Source organism: Solea solea, chromosome 6 (assembly GCF_958295425.1).
Source record: "Solea solea chromosome 6, fSolSol10.1, whole genome shotgun sequence".
NCBI lineage: Eukaryota > Metazoa > Chordata > Actinopteri > Pleuronectiformes > Soleidae > Solea > Solea solea.
In genome coordinates this window covers 6,898,450-6,917,193 of record NC_081139.1, presented here as the reverse complement: position 1 = coordinate 6,917,193, position 18,744 = coordinate 6,898,450, and the positions used below count along the sequence as shown (strand labels likewise).

Here is an 18,744-nt window from a genome sequence, read left to right as displayed (position 1 = left end):
AAAGAAAGGGAGTGTGAGAATGATTGACTTTGAGAAAAAGAGGCTTGAGGCAACACTGCAGACTAGCAGCAGGAAGTGGTATTACATTACCAGCCAGTGATGCTGCTTCTGTTGCTGCTGGGCTGTTCGCATAGACAACACTGGACGGAAGGACACAAACGTCTTGCTGTACTGCACTGTAATGCAGTTATAGGTCAAAAAGAAAACCAGCTGGACAGTCTGTTGAATCTAAACCTCCTACAGGAGCAGCAATATCTGGGAATGGGAAATAAATTCATTTGCATGAAGGTTTGACAGGATCGCAGTTGATGGATTACAAAAATTTAAAAAATCAGCTAATGTTCACACACTTTTTTCAGACTAACCTATAAAACAACAACCTCGTAGCTTGTGATTGCTGTGATTTTTGTGTGAATACAAACGTTGGACTCACACATGTGGGAAGGCCTGACAATTGTTGGGTGCATTTTGTTTGACAAAAAGCAACATTGGTGAAGGGGAGTACAAGCTTTAGTGTTTCAGCTGAATGATGAATGTGATTTGATGGTCATATATGCATAGACGCGTTTTAATTTGGCGACACTTGGGCTTCTGTTTGTTGAACGTCTCCACTTCTGACGCGAGCAATGCAAAGAAAACGATCCATAACGCAATATGATGAGGCCCAACACTGGGAGAATGTGATGTTTGTGGTGTATTTGGAAAGTGGGAATGGCGGCAAATGTATTTGAACAGATTAAAATTAGTTTGAACTTGATTTTTGGAAGAAAAAAAATGACAGCCCTCTTTCTGTGATGCACTTGAATGAAATGTTGTATACACATAAAATAACCTTTGCCTCTTCAAGGTTTAGCACAAAACACAACAGCTTTGTTTTTTTTGTTAGATATACTGTTGCCACTGTATATCTGTGATGTTGTGTTTGTGTTTGTGTTTGTGTGTAACCATCTCTGTACGTCTGCTATCAGCTATGTCTCAGTCTGTCTGCAGCTGAATGAAGGCGCTCTGTTCTGTCTCTCTGTCACAGCCCAGCAGCAGCAGCAGCAGCAGCAGCAGCAGCAGCATCATCCTCTGACACACTCAGATCACAGGGGTCTCCCCCTCCCTGTACACACACACACACACACACACACACACAGATTTGTGACTGGCTTACTAACCTCTTTCATCCCACTGTCACCATTACTACTGTCAACTCATATCGCTCTCCCTGTCTGCTGCTTCTTCCTGCTGTGGTCAGGAAAGCCTCCTGGAGGGAGTGATGGTGGTGGTTCAGCACTGCTGTGTTTTTCCATGCTTTACCCACTGGAAAGTCACTGGTGTGTAGGTGTTTGTGTGTGATTTTCAGAGATCTGAGGGCACATCCGAAAGATGGGATTGGATGTTCAGCTCTCCAATCCTCTCCTCCCCTCTCTCTTCTTGTTGAGGCACACACACACACACACACACAACACGCTCCTTGTGCAAATTCAGAAAGATTCACTGTTGTGTCACTGTTACAGTTCAAGTGGCAATTTGCAACCTTTTAAATATGGTATGTCTACTACATATAAATCATTGTCAAATGACTTCACGCAATGCTGATTAAAGCCTATCAGCTCCACATGACTCTCTATACGTGTTTCTCAGTATAGCATGACATTCCTGCACTGCATCACGGGTGACTCTGCTCGCACAGCACTAGTAAAGCGAGACGGCTGCAACCATAAAAGTCTCAACAAATAGCTACTGCTAAATATAAAAACTGGACTTCACAATTGCATTTTAATCATGATCACAGTTATCGAAAATGCAAATCCAGCACTTGCCTGCATGTCCAACCTCAGCTGCTGCTGTTCCTGTACCATGCGGCTCCATGTCTCTGGATGCAGTCTGGACAAATGACACCAGGTCAAAAGACAGATCTATGACACATGACTTACATCACCTGCAGAAACAAAAACCTAATGCGTTAAACAGCAGGAGGCAGAGCTTTCTTGGGGCAGGGTTAGAGAGAAGTGGTCGGCTTGCAGTGTTTTGATAATTACTCAGACGTCCTCCACAATGGAGCTTTAAGGCTGCTGTCAGTAAGTTAGTTAAAATAAAAGTATAGAGATTTTTAGCAAAACAGCTCTAAGTTCTGAGAGATATCCCTGACTGAGAGCGTGTGGTCAGTGAGTTCAGCGATATCTACAGATACAGACACATGTAGCCTACAAATGCTAAAATAAAAAGGTATAGGAATCATATATGAAGCTCATTTATTATATTACATTCTTCTTCTTCTCTTATAATCCACTGAAGCTAAACTTTGGAAGGGTTCTGCGCCGCACCAGTCTGTCTCACCACCTCATCACAATATTCATTTAGCAGTTAATGAAAAGAACGTACATATGGTCCATTTTAATAAAGAAATGTCATCTGAATAGCTGCTGCGATGAGCTCGAACTCGCGAGTAAATCAGTGGAGGTTATCATCGCCGGAAGCAGCCTCCTTTAAGCATATTTGCGCTGATGGATATTGAAAGATAAAGCGGGGCTTTTCCATGCAATCATTTTATCTTTAATTATGTGTTTTATTAATGGCACTTTTTATATGGAAATGTGATTATATTAAAACAACACGCAGACTGTAGTTTTATTTAAAGCCCCTCTGCTTTTAATTTCTTCTTAAAATGAAAAAAGAAAAAGAAGAAATAGAGGCGGGGGTTGACGAAGTGGCTATTTGTATATCTTTGATGTTTCCTTTCAGTGTCTTCCTGATGCAGATTCACAATCAGTTCTCTGCCCGTCTTTTGGCCTTCTGCAGGAGAGATAGGGCTCTCTTCATTACGCGCTTCATTAATTTAAATGCTAATTGATTCTGCGTGGGGCTTTCAGACTGAGGGCCAAATCCTGTCTTCCCCCATTGATTGTGTGTGTGCGTGTGTGTGTGTGTTTTGTGCACCTGCTGGATCCTGGAGTGACACGTCCTGACAGAACAGCCTCTCCTGCCTGTCTGTCTGACTCAAGTGTGGCACTGATATGGTTTGAGAGCTTCCAGCCAAAAAACCCAAGTACTAACAATACACAAAGAAATACAAAAAAAACAAAACACCACCGCCATCCAGACTCAGGGCAGCAGTTTTGGGCCTGACTGGTGGGAATGTGAATAAAGGCGGTTGGCACACTGTTGGCACACTGTAACAATCGGAGGAATAAAAACAGAAGATGCAGGAGCAGTTAAATGATCCGTGCTCCGTTGCTAGGAGACATCCAGGCTGGATGGTGGAGATAAACGCTGGGATCCACTCCTGGTGGGAAGCAGAGGGGAGTGAGAGGGGAGGCAGGGGGTAAGAACGGGAAAGGAGGGGTAGAGTCATGTGACAGAGGCACCCTCTCTAATGGCAGATAAGCTTTTTTTTATAATTTAGTTTTTTGCCCCACCATCCCCCTTTTATACCTCCTTCTCAACCGTTATTTACAAAAGTGAAATTTGGTTTCTCACCTTCACATGTTCACTTTTACACATTTGAACTGTTTTTTAGAACATAAGAGGTTCATTTATTGAGTGAGTGTCATCAAAAACTTCAAAAAAAATGTAGAATATATGAATATAGTTAAACTGACACAAAGAAAATGTCCCCAATTACTGTGCAAACAGTTAGATTAGATCTAGATTCTGGATGTTTCATAATTTCCATATCCTCTACAGTGTCATTCTAAATCTGAAACACATTTATCGTATGATTTTTCTGTAGGTATGTGTTTGAAGCTGCTTTGCACAGTAAATGTCGCATCTAAATCACCTTTCAGAAACCACTGTGTGTAATTTGTATTTACTAAATCTAAGCATTACAATAATTGAACACCTGACACAGTTTCTATAAAACATACTCTGCATAAACTACAGCACTTTTGATTCTCCCATTTCCTGCCTCACTTGAACACATCATCAGCTGCAGAAATTAAAGTCTAAATTTGAAATGTGTGTGTGTGGTGGGTCCACTGACACACACACACACATACAGCAGCTCCATCTCACACTGCCATCCCTCATCAATCCAGTTGACTCCGGTCAGACTGGCATAAAAGGACAAAAAATAAAATAAGAGGAAAGTGCTTCCTCCATCAAATGTGAGGGAAGTGCTTATAGCTGTAAGTGCACATCTTAGTTAGTTGTGAATGGAATGCAGTGGTCTGATTGGAGGAGAGAGAGCCGGGGGTCAGGATTTCTGCCAGCAGCTCATACAAGGCTGCTGATTGCTATTCATCCTCTGATTACAGTAATTTAGACCTGCAGCAGGCCAAAGGGACATGCGTCTGGCAAGCTGGTGCTGCAGCTCTGTTTGGGGGGTGGCTGGGTGGAGGGTGCACTCGGGTTTTCTCTGTATTTTTGTTGTTTTTCCAGAATGTGAGTGAAAGATGTCATGTTATTCTTCATAACATGAAGAATATAACAGCTGCACTGAGGCAAGGTGATGTGAAATCCTGTATGATGAGGCTGTCGGTGCAGACAACAGAGCCAATATCTGCGTTGTGTGGTGGAGAATACGAGGTAGCCTACTATATTCGACATTGTGCTTTGTTTTTTAATGTAATGTAAAATACATGTTCATTTTGTAAAACAAATTGTGTTTTTTTCCCCCCTTTTGTCTTCCAATCGCCCGTTTGGACACAAGTGAAAACCCTGAATAATCAAAGCTGATGAGGCAGTTAGTTGTAAATGGTTTTTCGAGGAGTGATGGTGATGATTAATCAAGGAACTGAGCAGCAGTGGCCTCTCCACCCACACACATTACAAGGTTAATCTCTGTATTGATTATTTCTGCAGAATGAACCAATACTTCACTACAGATTTTCCCTGTTCCACAAATGTGTGTCTGTTTGCTCCGTTCTGTGGAGGCATACATAAAGAAACGTGGCGGCAGGAGCTGATGCGACTGTGGATTTGATGAATGATGTTTCTGTTGATACCATCTCTCCCCCCCCCGTGCCCATTATCCCATATTGAAAAAAATAAATCATGTTTAGCACAACATGAGATTCACATTTATTGACATTTAAAAAAAGAACATTTTTTTTCTCTCTCTACAGCAAAGTATTTTTCACAGAAGTAGTAAAAACAATGACTTGCGTAAAGGGCTGAAATACATTCTGACGTCAGCACACTCATGCCTAAAAACCTTTGTCACAAGAACAAAATTGGACACTGAGTCAGAAGCTCAGCTCCAGACATATTTACCCATGAGGGGATTTTTAAACTGCAGCGTGTGAACTTTTGCCTCCCTCTTTTTTTAGGTTTGTCCACGTGTGTGTCATGTGTGTTGAGACAGTATATACGTCCATGTGCTCAGCTCCTCGGGCCACATGGACACACACACACACACACACACACACACACACACACACTGCTTGCCCTCTGGGATGCTGCTGCAGAGGTGACCTAGTTCTCCTGATTGTCAGCAGAAGGCAGTTTCATCAGCTCGCTTTGTGCCGAGGCACTGAACTGTGCCCGCATCCATGCGACGGGCCAATTGGACTTGTGTAATGAAGCTCATCATCACACACACACACACACACACACACGTATGCATGCAGACACGCTCCTGCGATGCTGTTGTCAGGTCCAGGGCAGCAGAATTTATGACAAACCATTTATTACCTGCTTCTTTATCAAAGAAATGTGATTCTCCTGCACCTTTCTCATGCATGCACTGCGCCGCTCCATTATGGTCCATTATGGGGAGGTGACAAAGATGGAGCTGGGGGGGGGGGTGATAGATGTTGGTGGTGGTGGTGGTGGTGGGCCGCCTGTCATTACTCTGTCTATCGAGTGGAGTGTGAGAGGCACTTCCACAAAATGGCCGCGGAGCACCAACATGGCTCCGTCAGGCCGGGAGAGCGAGACGATTCACATTCTGCGGTGATTGATACAAAATGTGCGACACGTTCACTTGCTGCTCGCAATGTGTCTGGAATAACTTATTGGCTTTGAGTCGTGACACGATCACAACACAGTGTTCTACTGCGGCGGTTGTAGTGCTTCTTTACAGCAAACTAGAGATATACAGTATATACACGGGGAAATTCCTCCTACTTGTACTGTCCAGGTAAAGTGATACATCAAAAAACGAATAATTATGTACAAGAACACTGTCAATTCCCACACTGAGGATGGGGAAACTTACACACAACATACTGTGACACTGAGTGCAGCAAGTCCATGTAATCCTAAATGCTCTCGAGCCTACGGAACACTTTTTAGATGCAGAAGAAAGAATGGCATTACATTCATATCATATAAATAATAATAATAATAATAATAATCCCAGTTTACCCCGCACTTTCGGCTCCATTCAACTGAAGACCAGCTTCAATGTGTCCTTAACGACTCCCTTTTTTTTTTTTTTACACAAACAATTACCGTCGTTGAGGTTGTGACACCAAACTCGTCCCTGTGTCAAAGGAAAAGAGTCTCTTTCAGTACTGTTCTGTTCAGGCCAAAGGTCCTTGGAAGTCCATGGATTTTTATAAGGCCCAGGAGACCACATGGTTTCACAGATAAAGGGGGGAACCCGGGTCACCAGGCTCTCTTTCCCCAACCTGAAAGGCACAGGCGAAGAAAGGAGCCGATGCAGAGAAACCCTCTGTCTTTGTTCACGTGGATCAAAATGTCTGAGCCGCAAAACAGACACAGTAATACAGATCAATCACTTAATTAGTCAATTGATCGCTCAGTAATTGTGTGTGTTTATCAAGAGCTGAAGTTCCTGCTGAGCTCCAGTTCCTCTATAGGTTTTATTTTTATTTTGTATTCTTGCCGTGTATGTTTTCACAGTGAAAATTTGCAATACTCAAGGTTTTTCTGGCATCTATTAATAGTCAGTGTTTTTTAAGATAGCTTTCTACATGAAGCTGATCTCTTTACTATCTAAAGTGGGAACACATTTTAGTAGAGTAGAGGATTAGAATTGAAGAATGCTGTGAAACGCTGAGGACCGAACACGTAACAGTGGCGACTATACATCCTCGTATTTAGTCATGAGGATGTATAGTTTTCTCTAGAAGTTTAAATAGTCTGATTTCAACTGTTTGACTATTTCTTGAACTCAGAAAACGTCCTCAACTTTGCCGATGACAAAATAAATGCTGTTTTCTTTCATATACCAGAAAGTAATGTTTTAAAATGAATTAAAAGGATATTTGATTGCGCAAAGAACATAGACAGAAAATCTCCCCCTGCGTTTCTTTTTTTCCCCTCTGCTTTTTTAAAAACACTCACGGGTAGAAAAACTCACTGTGTGACTGGCCTGTGAAAAGAGAAGCCAGAGGTGCTCTGCATCCCATCTGCTCTCTAATGGTTGAACATGACGATTTTGAGAGGAAAGGCTGCAAAGCAACTGTGCAGCTGCTCCGCTTCTCTTCACTTCTCCACGCAGCAGGTTCTCTGTCGGAAATAATGAGTCACGTCCGCAGCTCCCAGCTTCCAGAGTCAAGGCCCCCCCGTAAAGAAATGATGGAGAAGAAAAAAGAAATTGCACCATCTTCATCCACCTGATCGCAGAAAGTGGTGCTTTCTGTGTCTGAGTCCTCCATCTGTCTCCCTCTGCCATGTTGTTCCAAAGTTGAACAGGAGGCTGCGTGGATTTCATCTTTTTTTTTTTTTTTTACAGATTTGTCCGTCCATCACTTTGATCACAGTGCTCTGCTGGCGTTGGGTTTCAGTTTGATGACCCATTCCCCTCCTGGGTTACTGTTGTACAAGTCCAGCAGGTGTGTGTCGGGATCCAGACAGTGTTCGCCTGCAGGAAAAAAACATATTCTGATTTACTTTCAGTATTCCACTGTTGTAATTGTGTGCTGTTGTTGTCTTCAAATGTCTACTTTGATTCAACCAACAGTCCAAAACTCAAATATATTCAGGTTTACGATGGCAGAAAAGCAGCACATGTTTCCAATTAAGAGACGACACAACTAAAATAAAGAACTAACTGTTGAATTGAAGGTGCAAATGTGCAGGTTGAGACTTTTTTCTCCACCCCACATCCATTTGTCTGCTCTGATAACTGCACATGCACTGCTCTTGTCTGCCTGACGTTGGCACGGTTCATTACACAAGAGCTCGCTGCTCCCCTCATCAGCTCAACGAGCAGAAAGACATGCAAATGTCGGAGCTGCTCTCTGATCGCAGACACTCACTTACCGATATTCCCTCCGACTTCGTAAAGGCCACAGTCTGGAGACGCCACCGAGCCGTTTCTGTTTAGAGACACAACACTCATGTATCAAGTTCTGCTTTTTCCACCAAGGAGATATAGAAAAGTTGCATATTTTACCATATATTCATCCGGTTAAAAAAAACTGCCAGAAAACTGCCAGCTCTCATTTGACTTATAGTATATAGAATAGTAGAAGTATAATGATTCTCTTATACACTAAAAATGAAATAAATACAACATGAAAATATAAAACAGATGATTTAGGCCAATTTTAGCCTGACATTCTGGTTGCTGACGAGTTTTGTCAGTCACAAAAATATGAAAAGATACCGCTCCACAGAAACCCGCCAATGCTTCCTGCCATGTTGCAGACCCAAATCTCATTCATTCATTCATCTTCCACCGCTTTATCCTCCACATGAGGGTCGCGAGGGGGCACTGGTGCCAATCCCAGCTGACATAGGGCGAAAGGCACAGGGCCGCATAGAGACAAACAACCATCCACTCTCACTCTCACACCTCGGGTTGATTTCAGAGTGTCCGAGTGTCCGATCCCCAAATCTGTATGTGTTTGGACTGTGGGAGGAAACTGGAGAACCCAGAGAAAACCCACACACACACGGGGAGAACATGCAAACTCCATGCAGAAAGGCCGTTGTTTGGACCAGGGTCTGTCAGTCAGGGTCGTGTGAACTCGTGGTGCCGTACCTTCGCATTTTGCCTTTCCTATTTTCGGGACTGTGGACGAACTGGCGGTGAAACTGGGCGAGCAGGTCTGAGGTTCGTGAGTTGATGTTGAGCTGAAACTCCATGGTGCTGCTCACCAGATCTCCGACGTGGACCTTCACCGTGCGGCAAAGCTTTAAAAGCAAACACAGGGAGAGATTATGCGTCGCGATAATTACTTTGATCACAAAAGAAAAGGTTCCACAGTCCAGTTTGATAATAAGTGAAGTGTTGCCATGTTAAACCAGCTCACCTCTGAGGTGTTTTTCCCAGGTTTCTCCCGGTTATCTGTGTGGATCTTCCTGAGCAGGTTCTTGATGCGGCGATCGTAGAACTGGTAACGTCGGTTACTGTTCTCATTCAGCTTGCGCACCTGGCTCATGAGAAAATTGGGGATCTGAAGGGAGAAGAGAGTGCACTGGTTAAAGTTCTAGTTTTGTGCCAACAAATACCACATGTATACTGTCGGATTACAGTTTACACATGACAGACAAATGTGTTATTAGAAGGTTGATTGACTTGTTTACAAGAACAGAATGGTTAGCAACGAGTCTTCGGGATTAATCAAGACTTTGGCTGATAAAACATAACAAACTTCGGATTATTTAATATTGGACCTGTTCCCTTACATTTTTAAAACCTGACAATGTCATAGTTGTCAGGTTAGTAAGTCACCTGCCAAGTTTGAGGCCTGTAAAGTGATACATTCAACAGGAATGCGACACAGATGTCTCTTGTCTTCTTATCCAAACAAAGTCAAAGTCACACACTGCTGCGTTCTTTCGACAAAGAACATTCAAGTGTGTAATTTACTACCACAGTTGCCATGGTAACCCGCATACAGATCACAGAAAGGTTGAAGGTGGCATTTGTCTCCATTCATTTCACCATTGTGAGCAGTGGCAACACAATGGTGCCCTCAGTAAATCACCTGCCAAGTTTGAAGCCTGTCGAGTTGGACAGGTGTGGTTAATAGACAGACAGACAGACAGACAGACAGACGTTCCTTGAATTAATAGAGAGACTAAAAGATATCACTGAAAAGCACATAGATCCATCCATCATCACCTACCGTCCAAAGAAGGTCCTGGTAGCGGATGAGGAGCCTCATCACATCAGCTGCCTTCTCCGCCTGTCCTTTCTCTGCTCCCTCAGTCAGACGACTGGGTACAGCCTTATGGAGGAAGAGGTTAGGAGCCATGATGGTCGCTACGGCCCACAGATTCATCCTGTTCCTCTTCTCTCTGGAAACCACCTTACTGAGGAACTCGAGGAGAACCTGAATGTGACATGGTTTAAATACAAATTGAGGAGGATGAGCATGCAGATTGTAGTTTAGTAGTTGATGATGTGTTTGTTTTAGTGTCTTCTAAAAGAAAGTGGCCACAAGAGACAGGTGAGACACCGACGGAAGTGTCTCTGTAAATAAGTCTGTTAGGGCACAGGAGGTTTGTTACCTCTTTTTTTTTGGCATTAACACTGGCTTTTTTCAGGACCACTAGTCCTCATGGAGACCAAAATTTAGCAGAACCTAATTTCTGAGAAACTGGTTAAGTTTAGGGCTAAGATTTGATTTGTGGTTATAGTTAAGTGTCTTGAGAAAAGTAGCTGTGTAAATGTGTGTATGTGTGTGTGTGTGTGTGTGTGTGTGTGTGTGCTGTACCTTCAGTGTGTTTCTGTTGGGCTCAGGCAGCAGCAGAATGAGCAGGTTCAACATGTGAAGTTTCTGCTTCAGGTCTGTGATGTCTGAAAAAAGAGCAGAGGTAAGATACTGGTCTAACACACACACACACTTGTTTTTATATCATAGTGAGGACACATCATAGACATAATGCATTCTCTTGCCCCTTATCCTAACCTTAACTATCCCAACAGAGTGCCTAACCTTAACCATTACTCTAACCTAAACCCCATTCGAACCTTAAAACCAGGTCTTAAGACTGAAAAAGCCCTTTAAAGTTGTGCCCAGACAAGGTCAAAATTTCCCCACATAGATAGGCTTTTACGTCAGTTTTTTTGGACCTCACAAAGATATAAATATAAGTACACCCACACACACACACACAGTCTGGTTTCCATGACTTCAGAGGACATTACATTGATTTACATACATTTCCTGGAGACTTACTCTAACCTTAACCATAACTACTACCGACCTAACCCTAACATGTCTTTGCCTTAAAATGTAATCATTTACATTATGGACACTTGCTCTTTTGTCCCCATAATGACAGTGTAAACAGATTTAGGTCCCCACAACATGAGTAATACCTGGAACACACACACTCACTCCCTTCATTTCCTCTGTGTTTGGCTAAGAATAATGGGATGTCTAAAGATTAATAGCATTGTGACAGGTAGTTATTATGTTTGTTAGTTTCTGTCTCTGTGGTCACATGTCATTTATCACTTTTGAGTCTCCTCACAAACTACAACATCAGTGAGTCATCAATCAGGTTTTATTACATTAATATCAATCCGTCGCTTTATTAAGGTGAAGCTAATAAAAGATTTGCTGATCCTTGTTACTTAAAAGTCTATGAACTTGTTCCATCTTAATGTCGATTTCTTGGCTGAAATACATTTAAAAGTGTCCTGAAAGTGACAGATGTTTAATGTAACCGGACATTTGTCTTCTGCCCACTGACCTCTGACAGCGCTGAAGGTGTTGAGGTACTCGGCTGTGAGCAGAGGAGCGGGAAGCTCTCGGATGAACTTCTTCAGAAGTGCGGCGGCGTCGTTTGGACTCACTTCCTCCAAGTTGACCTGACCCGAGTAGAAGTTTGCCTCCAGGTTCTGCTGCAGCAGCTGCAGGGAGAAAACAACGAGAAACATGACAAACTGCACATACTGAGGAGTGCACATCATGCAGACGCTATGTCGCAACTATATTTCATGAATCTCTCAAGAAATAATGTAGATTGTGTAATAAAAAAAGTAATAATCAAGCATACATGAGATACTAATATGAAGAGGTAACCCTAACACATTTATTTTGAAATGTAAGCACCTGCAGAAAACCCGCAGGAACACTGAACACAGAAAGGACCTGGGACGACATCTGTGCCACGGTTCCAATCACAATGTTCTCTTGGAGCACTGTCTAGTTCAGATTTATGAACTTGTTGTTTATATTCATTAAGTGAAAAAGAGTATGTGAGCAACAGTCACAGTCATAAGTGTTGTAATTTGTAATTTTACTGTGTAATTGTTGCATTTTGAGCATATTCTTGTTGCTATGTATGGTTTATGTTCTTTTGAAAGGCTTGTAGTGGACAGAATTCAAGTCAAGTCAAACATGTTTACTTCAAATTCTCCCCAATCAATCAACGCTGTCACATCCATGATCCATTGGCACTTACTCGATTGATTTGTCCTGGTAGTATGTCATGTCTGTTTCTCTCCCTCAGTGCTATATGGTGCCCTCTGGTGGCACTTGAGATTTAACTGATTGGCCATCTACTGCTCATGTGCTGAACTGAACACAGTATCATAAAGGGTATGTGGCAGCGGCTCAATAAAACGCCACGATTGATTTCTGTAAATGCCAACTGTGGTTAAACTCAGTCCGTTCATAATTCTCTCTGCTATTCTTGCTCTTTTGACATTAACCGCAGTCAATAGTTCAGAAGGGGTTTCTTTCAGTTAAGGCAGAGGCAAAGCAAAGCTAAAACCTGTCCTGACACCACAGGATCTTGGAAAAAGTAATCCATGCTTTTATCACAACTGGGCTGGATTACTGTAACATGTAACATGTAATATATATATATATTAATATATATATATATATATTATATATATATATATATACATATGTCTGAATGGTCCGGCTCCATTATTGGCTTCCTCTCTGTTCTGCTTCAGCCATATGTTTCCTCTCGGGCACCGAAAGGTCAACTGACCACCTGACCTTGGTTGCCCCTAAGACCAGGCTGAGCTCAGAGGGGATCGGGACTTTAAAGTTGCCTTGAGCTGTTAGGCAGGCTTCTTTTCTTCCTGTTTTTAAATCTCTTTTGAAGACACATTTTTTGTTTTCATTAGCTTTTTTCGTGTTTGCGTTACTTTATTGTATGTTTTTATGTCAAAGACTGTACAGCACTTTGGTGCCACTCTGTATAAAGTTGGATTGGCTTGGAATAGTTTGGGTGGATTTGGGGTCATGAAATTCTTTGCTTTGATTTGAACATTAAACCGTGAATCCGCACACTGTTGTCGGTGTGGTTTGAAAGAAGTAAGGAAGGCATGTTTGCAGAATTTGTACCTTGATTCTCGACTGGGACCCTGGAACCCGCAGAATCCCTTCTGAGTCAACTCCTTTCTTTTCCAAAAATGATAACAACTGCAGAGAGAGAAGGAGGTGATGGGGGAGGGAGATAGCAGAGAGTGTCAGGCATGGGCAGATAAGAATCACACACTCACCTCTGCTGGTTATTCTTAGTAACTGCTGCTACGTACAGGGTGCGGTCAAAGCATTTCACACTCAGAGGAAAACTGTGATCATGTTATCTGCTGCTTCTTATGATGGGGGGGGAAAACCCTTTCACCGAATGTCACGCCACGTTAAACAGTATTGCATGTTTGCGTGTGGAACTAATAGATTCTCACATACTGGCTTTGCATTTGCTGTGGCTTGTCATTCCTGTACAGTATGTGTGTGTGTGTGTGTGGACATTGTGTAATTTAGGTTCTCACCGCCTGCAGGAAGAGTGGAGTTGGTGTGTTGGGCTTCAGTTTCTGGTCGTTCTCCAGCAGTGTGGCCAGATGCACGCCAAAGAGAGGGCTCTCTGTAAAAAGACACAAGTCAGTCAGTTGTTCACAAGTGCCTGCATCTATACTGCAGTGTGTCATGTTCTAGCTGCAAAAAATCGGTGTAAGAAAATATTTACATGACAAAATACTGCAATATCTCATGGCATGATACTGTATTGATTCTTGATTCTGAATCGGAAATATTATTGGCAGTAGTTTTATGTTGTTTGTGTTTCGGCTATTTGTCTCTGTCCCCCTCCGTCCACTCCTGTCACTTCTGTAATATAGCATTATTATTTTTACTCAAATTAGACTTTTTTGGGGGAATAGCTCATAATATTGCTTGTAGTATTCCAATATATTCCAATGTATTATTCTAATTTCAATCACCTGATAATCATCTAAATGGCACAAAAAACTACTAATGAATAGTCTATGAGAGGCCTTTTGTTTGTGTATTTATCCTCCGTGTGAGGTGCTGCCATACCTGGGATTTTCCTCTTGCCGGTTTTGTGCCTTTTGACCTCGAGCTCCAAGAGGTCACACAGCGCTGTCATGTCGATGAGAGCCAGCTGACGCACCTTCTTCATGTCAGCGTAGGAGAGATCTTGGATATGAGTCACTCCCAAGCGGCACTTGGGGCAAATCACCCGCTGAGGAGAGACCAGAGGTGGAAAGATGAGACGAAGTAGTAAAAAAATAATAATAATGATGATAATTTAAAGGGAAAAAAACAGGGGAGAGTGAGGGAGAAAGCAGAGCAGCAGCAAGTGGAGAGAAAAGGAGGAAAATAGAGATTTATCAAATCCTACAGTAAATTTAAATTATTCCCTTGTTTGATTCTCCATTTAGTATTTTCAAGTAAATCTGGCAATGGCATTAATCCGTTTACAATCATTATAAATATATGTATTAAAATCCATGTATTCTTCCCCTTATTCACGTATTCAGTCTAAAATAATAAAAAAAAACACATCTGCTGGATTCTGTTAATCCCTTCATTATTTCAGTCACTTTATCTGCTATCCATTAAACACTAATGCTGAATAGAGTAGAAACAGCTTTGTGTGACTGTGTATTTTCATGTTAATACGGAGATTTGAACCCAGGTGGACCCACATAAACAAAATACTTTGGTCAAAATCACTAAGAATTATTTTGCTCAGTTTCACATTGACTTTTTATTTTTCATCATCTCAACCACATATTGAGTTCAAACTGACTGACCCAATATGATGATTTAGGAGTGGCAGAAAGGCTTGGCTGCTTAAAACCAGACTTAAAAACAAACTACTTTTCTTCCAAAAGCATGTGAATATACAAAAGCCTTTTAAAATAATTACAGATTTGTGAATGAAGAAAGATAAAACAACCCTGGAAGGAGAACCATATAGTTTGTGTCTTAAGAATAATAGAAAAATAGAAAGAAGATTTGGACATAACGCATACTGCACAACAATGGTAAAACTAGTGACCACTGGACAAAACATTCAATAAGTTTAAAAAAAATGTCTTGGTATGAATTTACCTTTCAAGCCACATTAACAAATACTCCTCATATGATACTTAGTGAGAGGAACATGAGGATGGAATAGAGTAGTGTGTGCTTACAGGCAGGGTGCCATCTTCTTTCCTGCGCTGGCTGTTGTTCTGCGGCAGTTTGGCCTGTTTGAGGAAGATGACGGCCTGTTCGCAGTAAGCCACGTCAGTGATGAAGAATTCCTCTTTTGGAGCACCTTTCTGATGCTCTGGCGTCACACCTGAGCGGGGGAACGAAGATACACAGGAATGCAGACTATTAGACGCCAGTGGGTTTGTTTATTTTAGTAAGAACGACTGCCTCGACCAGAGGAGGGAAAAGAAATGAGTGTAGCAAAGATATGTGGAAATATAGAAGTTTCAAACTGAGAGGGAGCTGAAGACCGTTGTGTATCTGTTGCGGAAAAATTGTTTAGTTCCAGCATTGAAAGCTGGAACTAAACTGTATGTGGTACATGAACATGTGTGGACAGGGACTTTCTCCGGTTTAATCTGAACCAATTATATTATAGATCCAGTCAGAAAATCCCTCATTAGGATCTCACAAATCCCCACTGATGCTCATCTGACTTATTCAGACACGGCAGTTCAGAGTTCATTTGTAGTTAAACCTGTGAGTATAAATTAACATAATAAGTCTAGTTTAAGGCTGGTTAAAGTTTTGTTTACAGTTAAGTTCAAATAATCTCTCCTGTAGCAGAACATATGTCAACGTACTGTATGTGGTGAAATGAAAAGTCCTGAAAACTACACAAAGAAATCTGATAAAAAAAACTTTGAAGTTGCGATTAAGTGAGAATAACACATACGTACAATATAAAACAGAATATAAAAACAACAGGCAGAACAAAATGAATTTTCATGTCTTTGTTAATCCATTGTCACTTGATTAAAGATTTAAAATGAAGTTGCTCTTACCTGACAGTGGCGATTTGGCAACTGAAGCCATGCTGTTTTGTGCTTCACTGTGCTCAGACTCGGGGAGAAGTGTCTGGTGACCCAAAAAAAACAACCCCAAAAAACATCAGAAAACAAAAACTACACTTCTTAAAAGAAAAGATTTAGTCCATATAATATTCCCCGAGCACAGGGAGCAGAGATGGCAAACGTGAACATGTAAAGTGTTTCTTTTGATAAAAAAAAGTGATACAGATCAGAAGAACGTTGTGTCCTCTCCCCGGTGAGAGCGTCTTACAGACAGGGAGGACAAAGCATGGCCTTTTACGTGTGATTTGCCGTCATTGTCACAGGACAGTCCCTCAGCGCGGTATACACTGGAATGATGGGAAGTCTCGCAGCCTTGAGCCTTGACAGTCACATGGGAAATGTGACTGGGAAATTATATTCTACTGTATTTTAATGCGACGGTGACCAGACAGGCTCTTTATTGTTGTGTGACAGATACAGTAAATGTAAATATAGCAGTAATGTTGTGATGTACAGTGTATGCTACTCTATGTATATAAAAAAAAGGGCATTAAATGTTGTTTTAATCATGTATGGCAGCACGTGTACATCACTGGTGTGAACTCTAACCACATCTTTCACTGGAAGCTTAGCATCTACAGTGATACACCTACAGTGTTCTCATCTAGATTAGATTAGATTAGATTAGATTCAACTTTAGTGTCATTACACTTGTTCAGAACAATGCAACGAAAAGCAGTCTAGATTACTACAAGCTTTACTGCATCTACATCTGCAAGAGAGGAGAACCAGGAAGAGATCCAGTGATAGACGGAAATGAGAACGCTGCTCTTCCCGCTCTGCAGATAAACTAACACATTTAAGACTCAAGATTCAAAGAGTTTAATGTCATGTGTACAGTGAGAAAACACGTTGTCTTCTCTGTAAGTAAGAAAAATAACACACAATAAGGGCAATATAACTTTAAATGCAATAGAAATATCTAACAGATATTGTAGAAATATCTATAATATCTGTTATATACAATTTAACAGATTTAACAGAGCATCGTGACTCCAAGCAGTATTAAGTGTGTTGAAGTAAACTAACCTGAGAGATGGGCGAGTTGAAGACGTCGCGGACGTCTCGGGGAGCTGATTTGTTCCTCTTGCGCAGGGACAACGTGTACGAGTCTATTCGGCGCTGGACGGCCTCGGCCTGGGTCCGAGTCAGAGTGGACAGCAGCACCGCGTTGTCTACATCTTCAGCTTCCTCACTGATGAGCGTCGACAGACCGGCGTCAGCCAACCACTGCTCCTCCTGTTCACCTTCTAAGACACACACACATACAAAAAAGCATGGCGGTTATAACACAGTAAGATCTGGAGACATGCTTTACTTCCTATGAGGCACTACTTCTTGTTACTTGGCTTTACACTTTATAGCACTGTTAAAAAGTCCTACATAAATAAAAGGATTTATTATAAAATAAGTATTATATGCGATTACACTGTACATTTATAATAGATTACTGGAATATGTTGCACCAGATATTTCATTACTCTGTTTCCTCACGTCCTTCCTTAGTCTGTAGCAACTACTACCACGTATTAAACCAGCAATTTTATCAAATAAAAGGGCTGTTTTGCCCATTATTTTCCCAAATTAAGAGTAAACTAATAACAATTACTAAAACTATAACAATTACGGCGCTGCTGTGTTTGTTTAATTCACATTCTAACATTTTTTTTATTGTTATTGTTTTGTTCTTTCACTCATGAAGCATGTTATAATTGACAGAAACACAGTGAAGAGCAGTGAAGGGCTTTTATTTCCTTTGAAGGCAGTCACTTTGACGTCAACTTTTTGCCAGTTTTATTTATTTTATTTATCTCTGGAAATTAGTCAAAAAAAACCTGTATGTTTCTTGGGTGACGGCTGTAGCCTTCAGGAACAGCTGAACTATGGCACTGTCCCATAAAAGGCAAATCTACTCTGCACAAACAATTAAGTCACTGTAGCATCAAACGCTGCAGCGCAACTTTGAATTTAAAGCCGTTTTCTTGGTGGTCAATTGAAATTAATTGCAGCAGTTAGCATTGTGTTTGTATTTGACTGGAGCCGTGAGCAACACAACAGTGTTCACCCTCTCAAAAATAATAATGAGGCACACAGACATAAACAACGCACAGCTGACATCAGGACTTCAGTGGTCTCAGTCATGACAGAAGAATAAACCTAAGACGGCGTCTCGGTTTAACAAAAGATCAAAAATATCTGTTGAATGGACACAATATAATGACATTCACATCAAAGGAGCGTCCATTAATGGCTGTGTGGCGTGTGCATATCCCTACCCTGGAGTGTTTGATCCTGTTGTTATGGTGATAGCGGGGGGTACTTAAGAGTAACCTGATATGTTGCCATGGCAAATGCATCCTCTCGTGGAGGATATTCAGTAGCAGCTGTGTTAATCCTATCACATAACCCCATATCTTGCTCCATCAGGGCATTTGCAGTGTTTACCTTCTGATTGTTTGGAGTCTCTCCTGCTGCAGTCAAGGTCTGAGTAGCCACTCCCCTGTCGGATGGTCTCCACCTCACTCCAGAAGGAGTCCAGGCACAGTTTGTCAGGGTGCTGCTCC

At 41.7% G+C, this 18,744-nt stretch overlaps 1 protein-coding gene across 1 annotated transcript in view; it reads right to left on the bottom strand.

Moving 5' to 3' along the window:
• Window positions 1–4,986: 4,986 nt before the first annotated feature.
• LOC131460570 (rho GTPase-activating protein 40) overlaps window positions 4,987–18,744 on the bottom strand; it is a 17,729-nt gene continuing 3,971 nt past the window's right edge. Inside the window, exons 3-16 of the mRNA XM_058631171.1 lie at window positions 18,626–18,740; window positions 17,210–17,430; window positions 16,112–16,184; window positions 15,266–15,414; window positions 14,142–14,307; window positions 13,598–13,689; window positions 13,167–13,244; window positions 11,554–11,713; window positions 10,569–10,651; window positions 9,978–10,184; window positions 9,159–9,302; window positions 8,888–9,039; window positions 8,164–8,219; window positions 4,987–7,762 (exon numbers count right to left, since the gene is read on the bottom strand). Of these exons, the coding sequence (XP_058487154.1) occupies window positions 7,656–7,762; window positions 8,164–8,219; window positions 8,888–9,039; window positions 9,159–9,302; window positions 9,978–10,184; window positions 10,569–10,651; window positions 11,554–11,713; window positions 13,167–13,244; window positions 13,598–13,689; window positions 14,142–14,307; window positions 15,266–15,414; window positions 16,112–16,184; window positions 17,210–17,430; window positions 18,626–18,740 (1,803 nt within the window). The 3' untranslated portion in view covers window positions 4,987–7,655. The remainder of the gene's footprint in view (window positions 7,763–8,163; window positions 8,220–8,887; window positions 9,040–9,158; window positions 9,303–9,977; window positions 10,185–10,568; window positions 10,652–11,553; window positions 11,714–13,166; window positions 13,245–13,597; window positions 13,690–14,141; window positions 14,308–15,265; window positions 15,415–16,111; window positions 16,185–17,209; window positions 17,431–18,625; window positions 18,741–18,744) is intronic.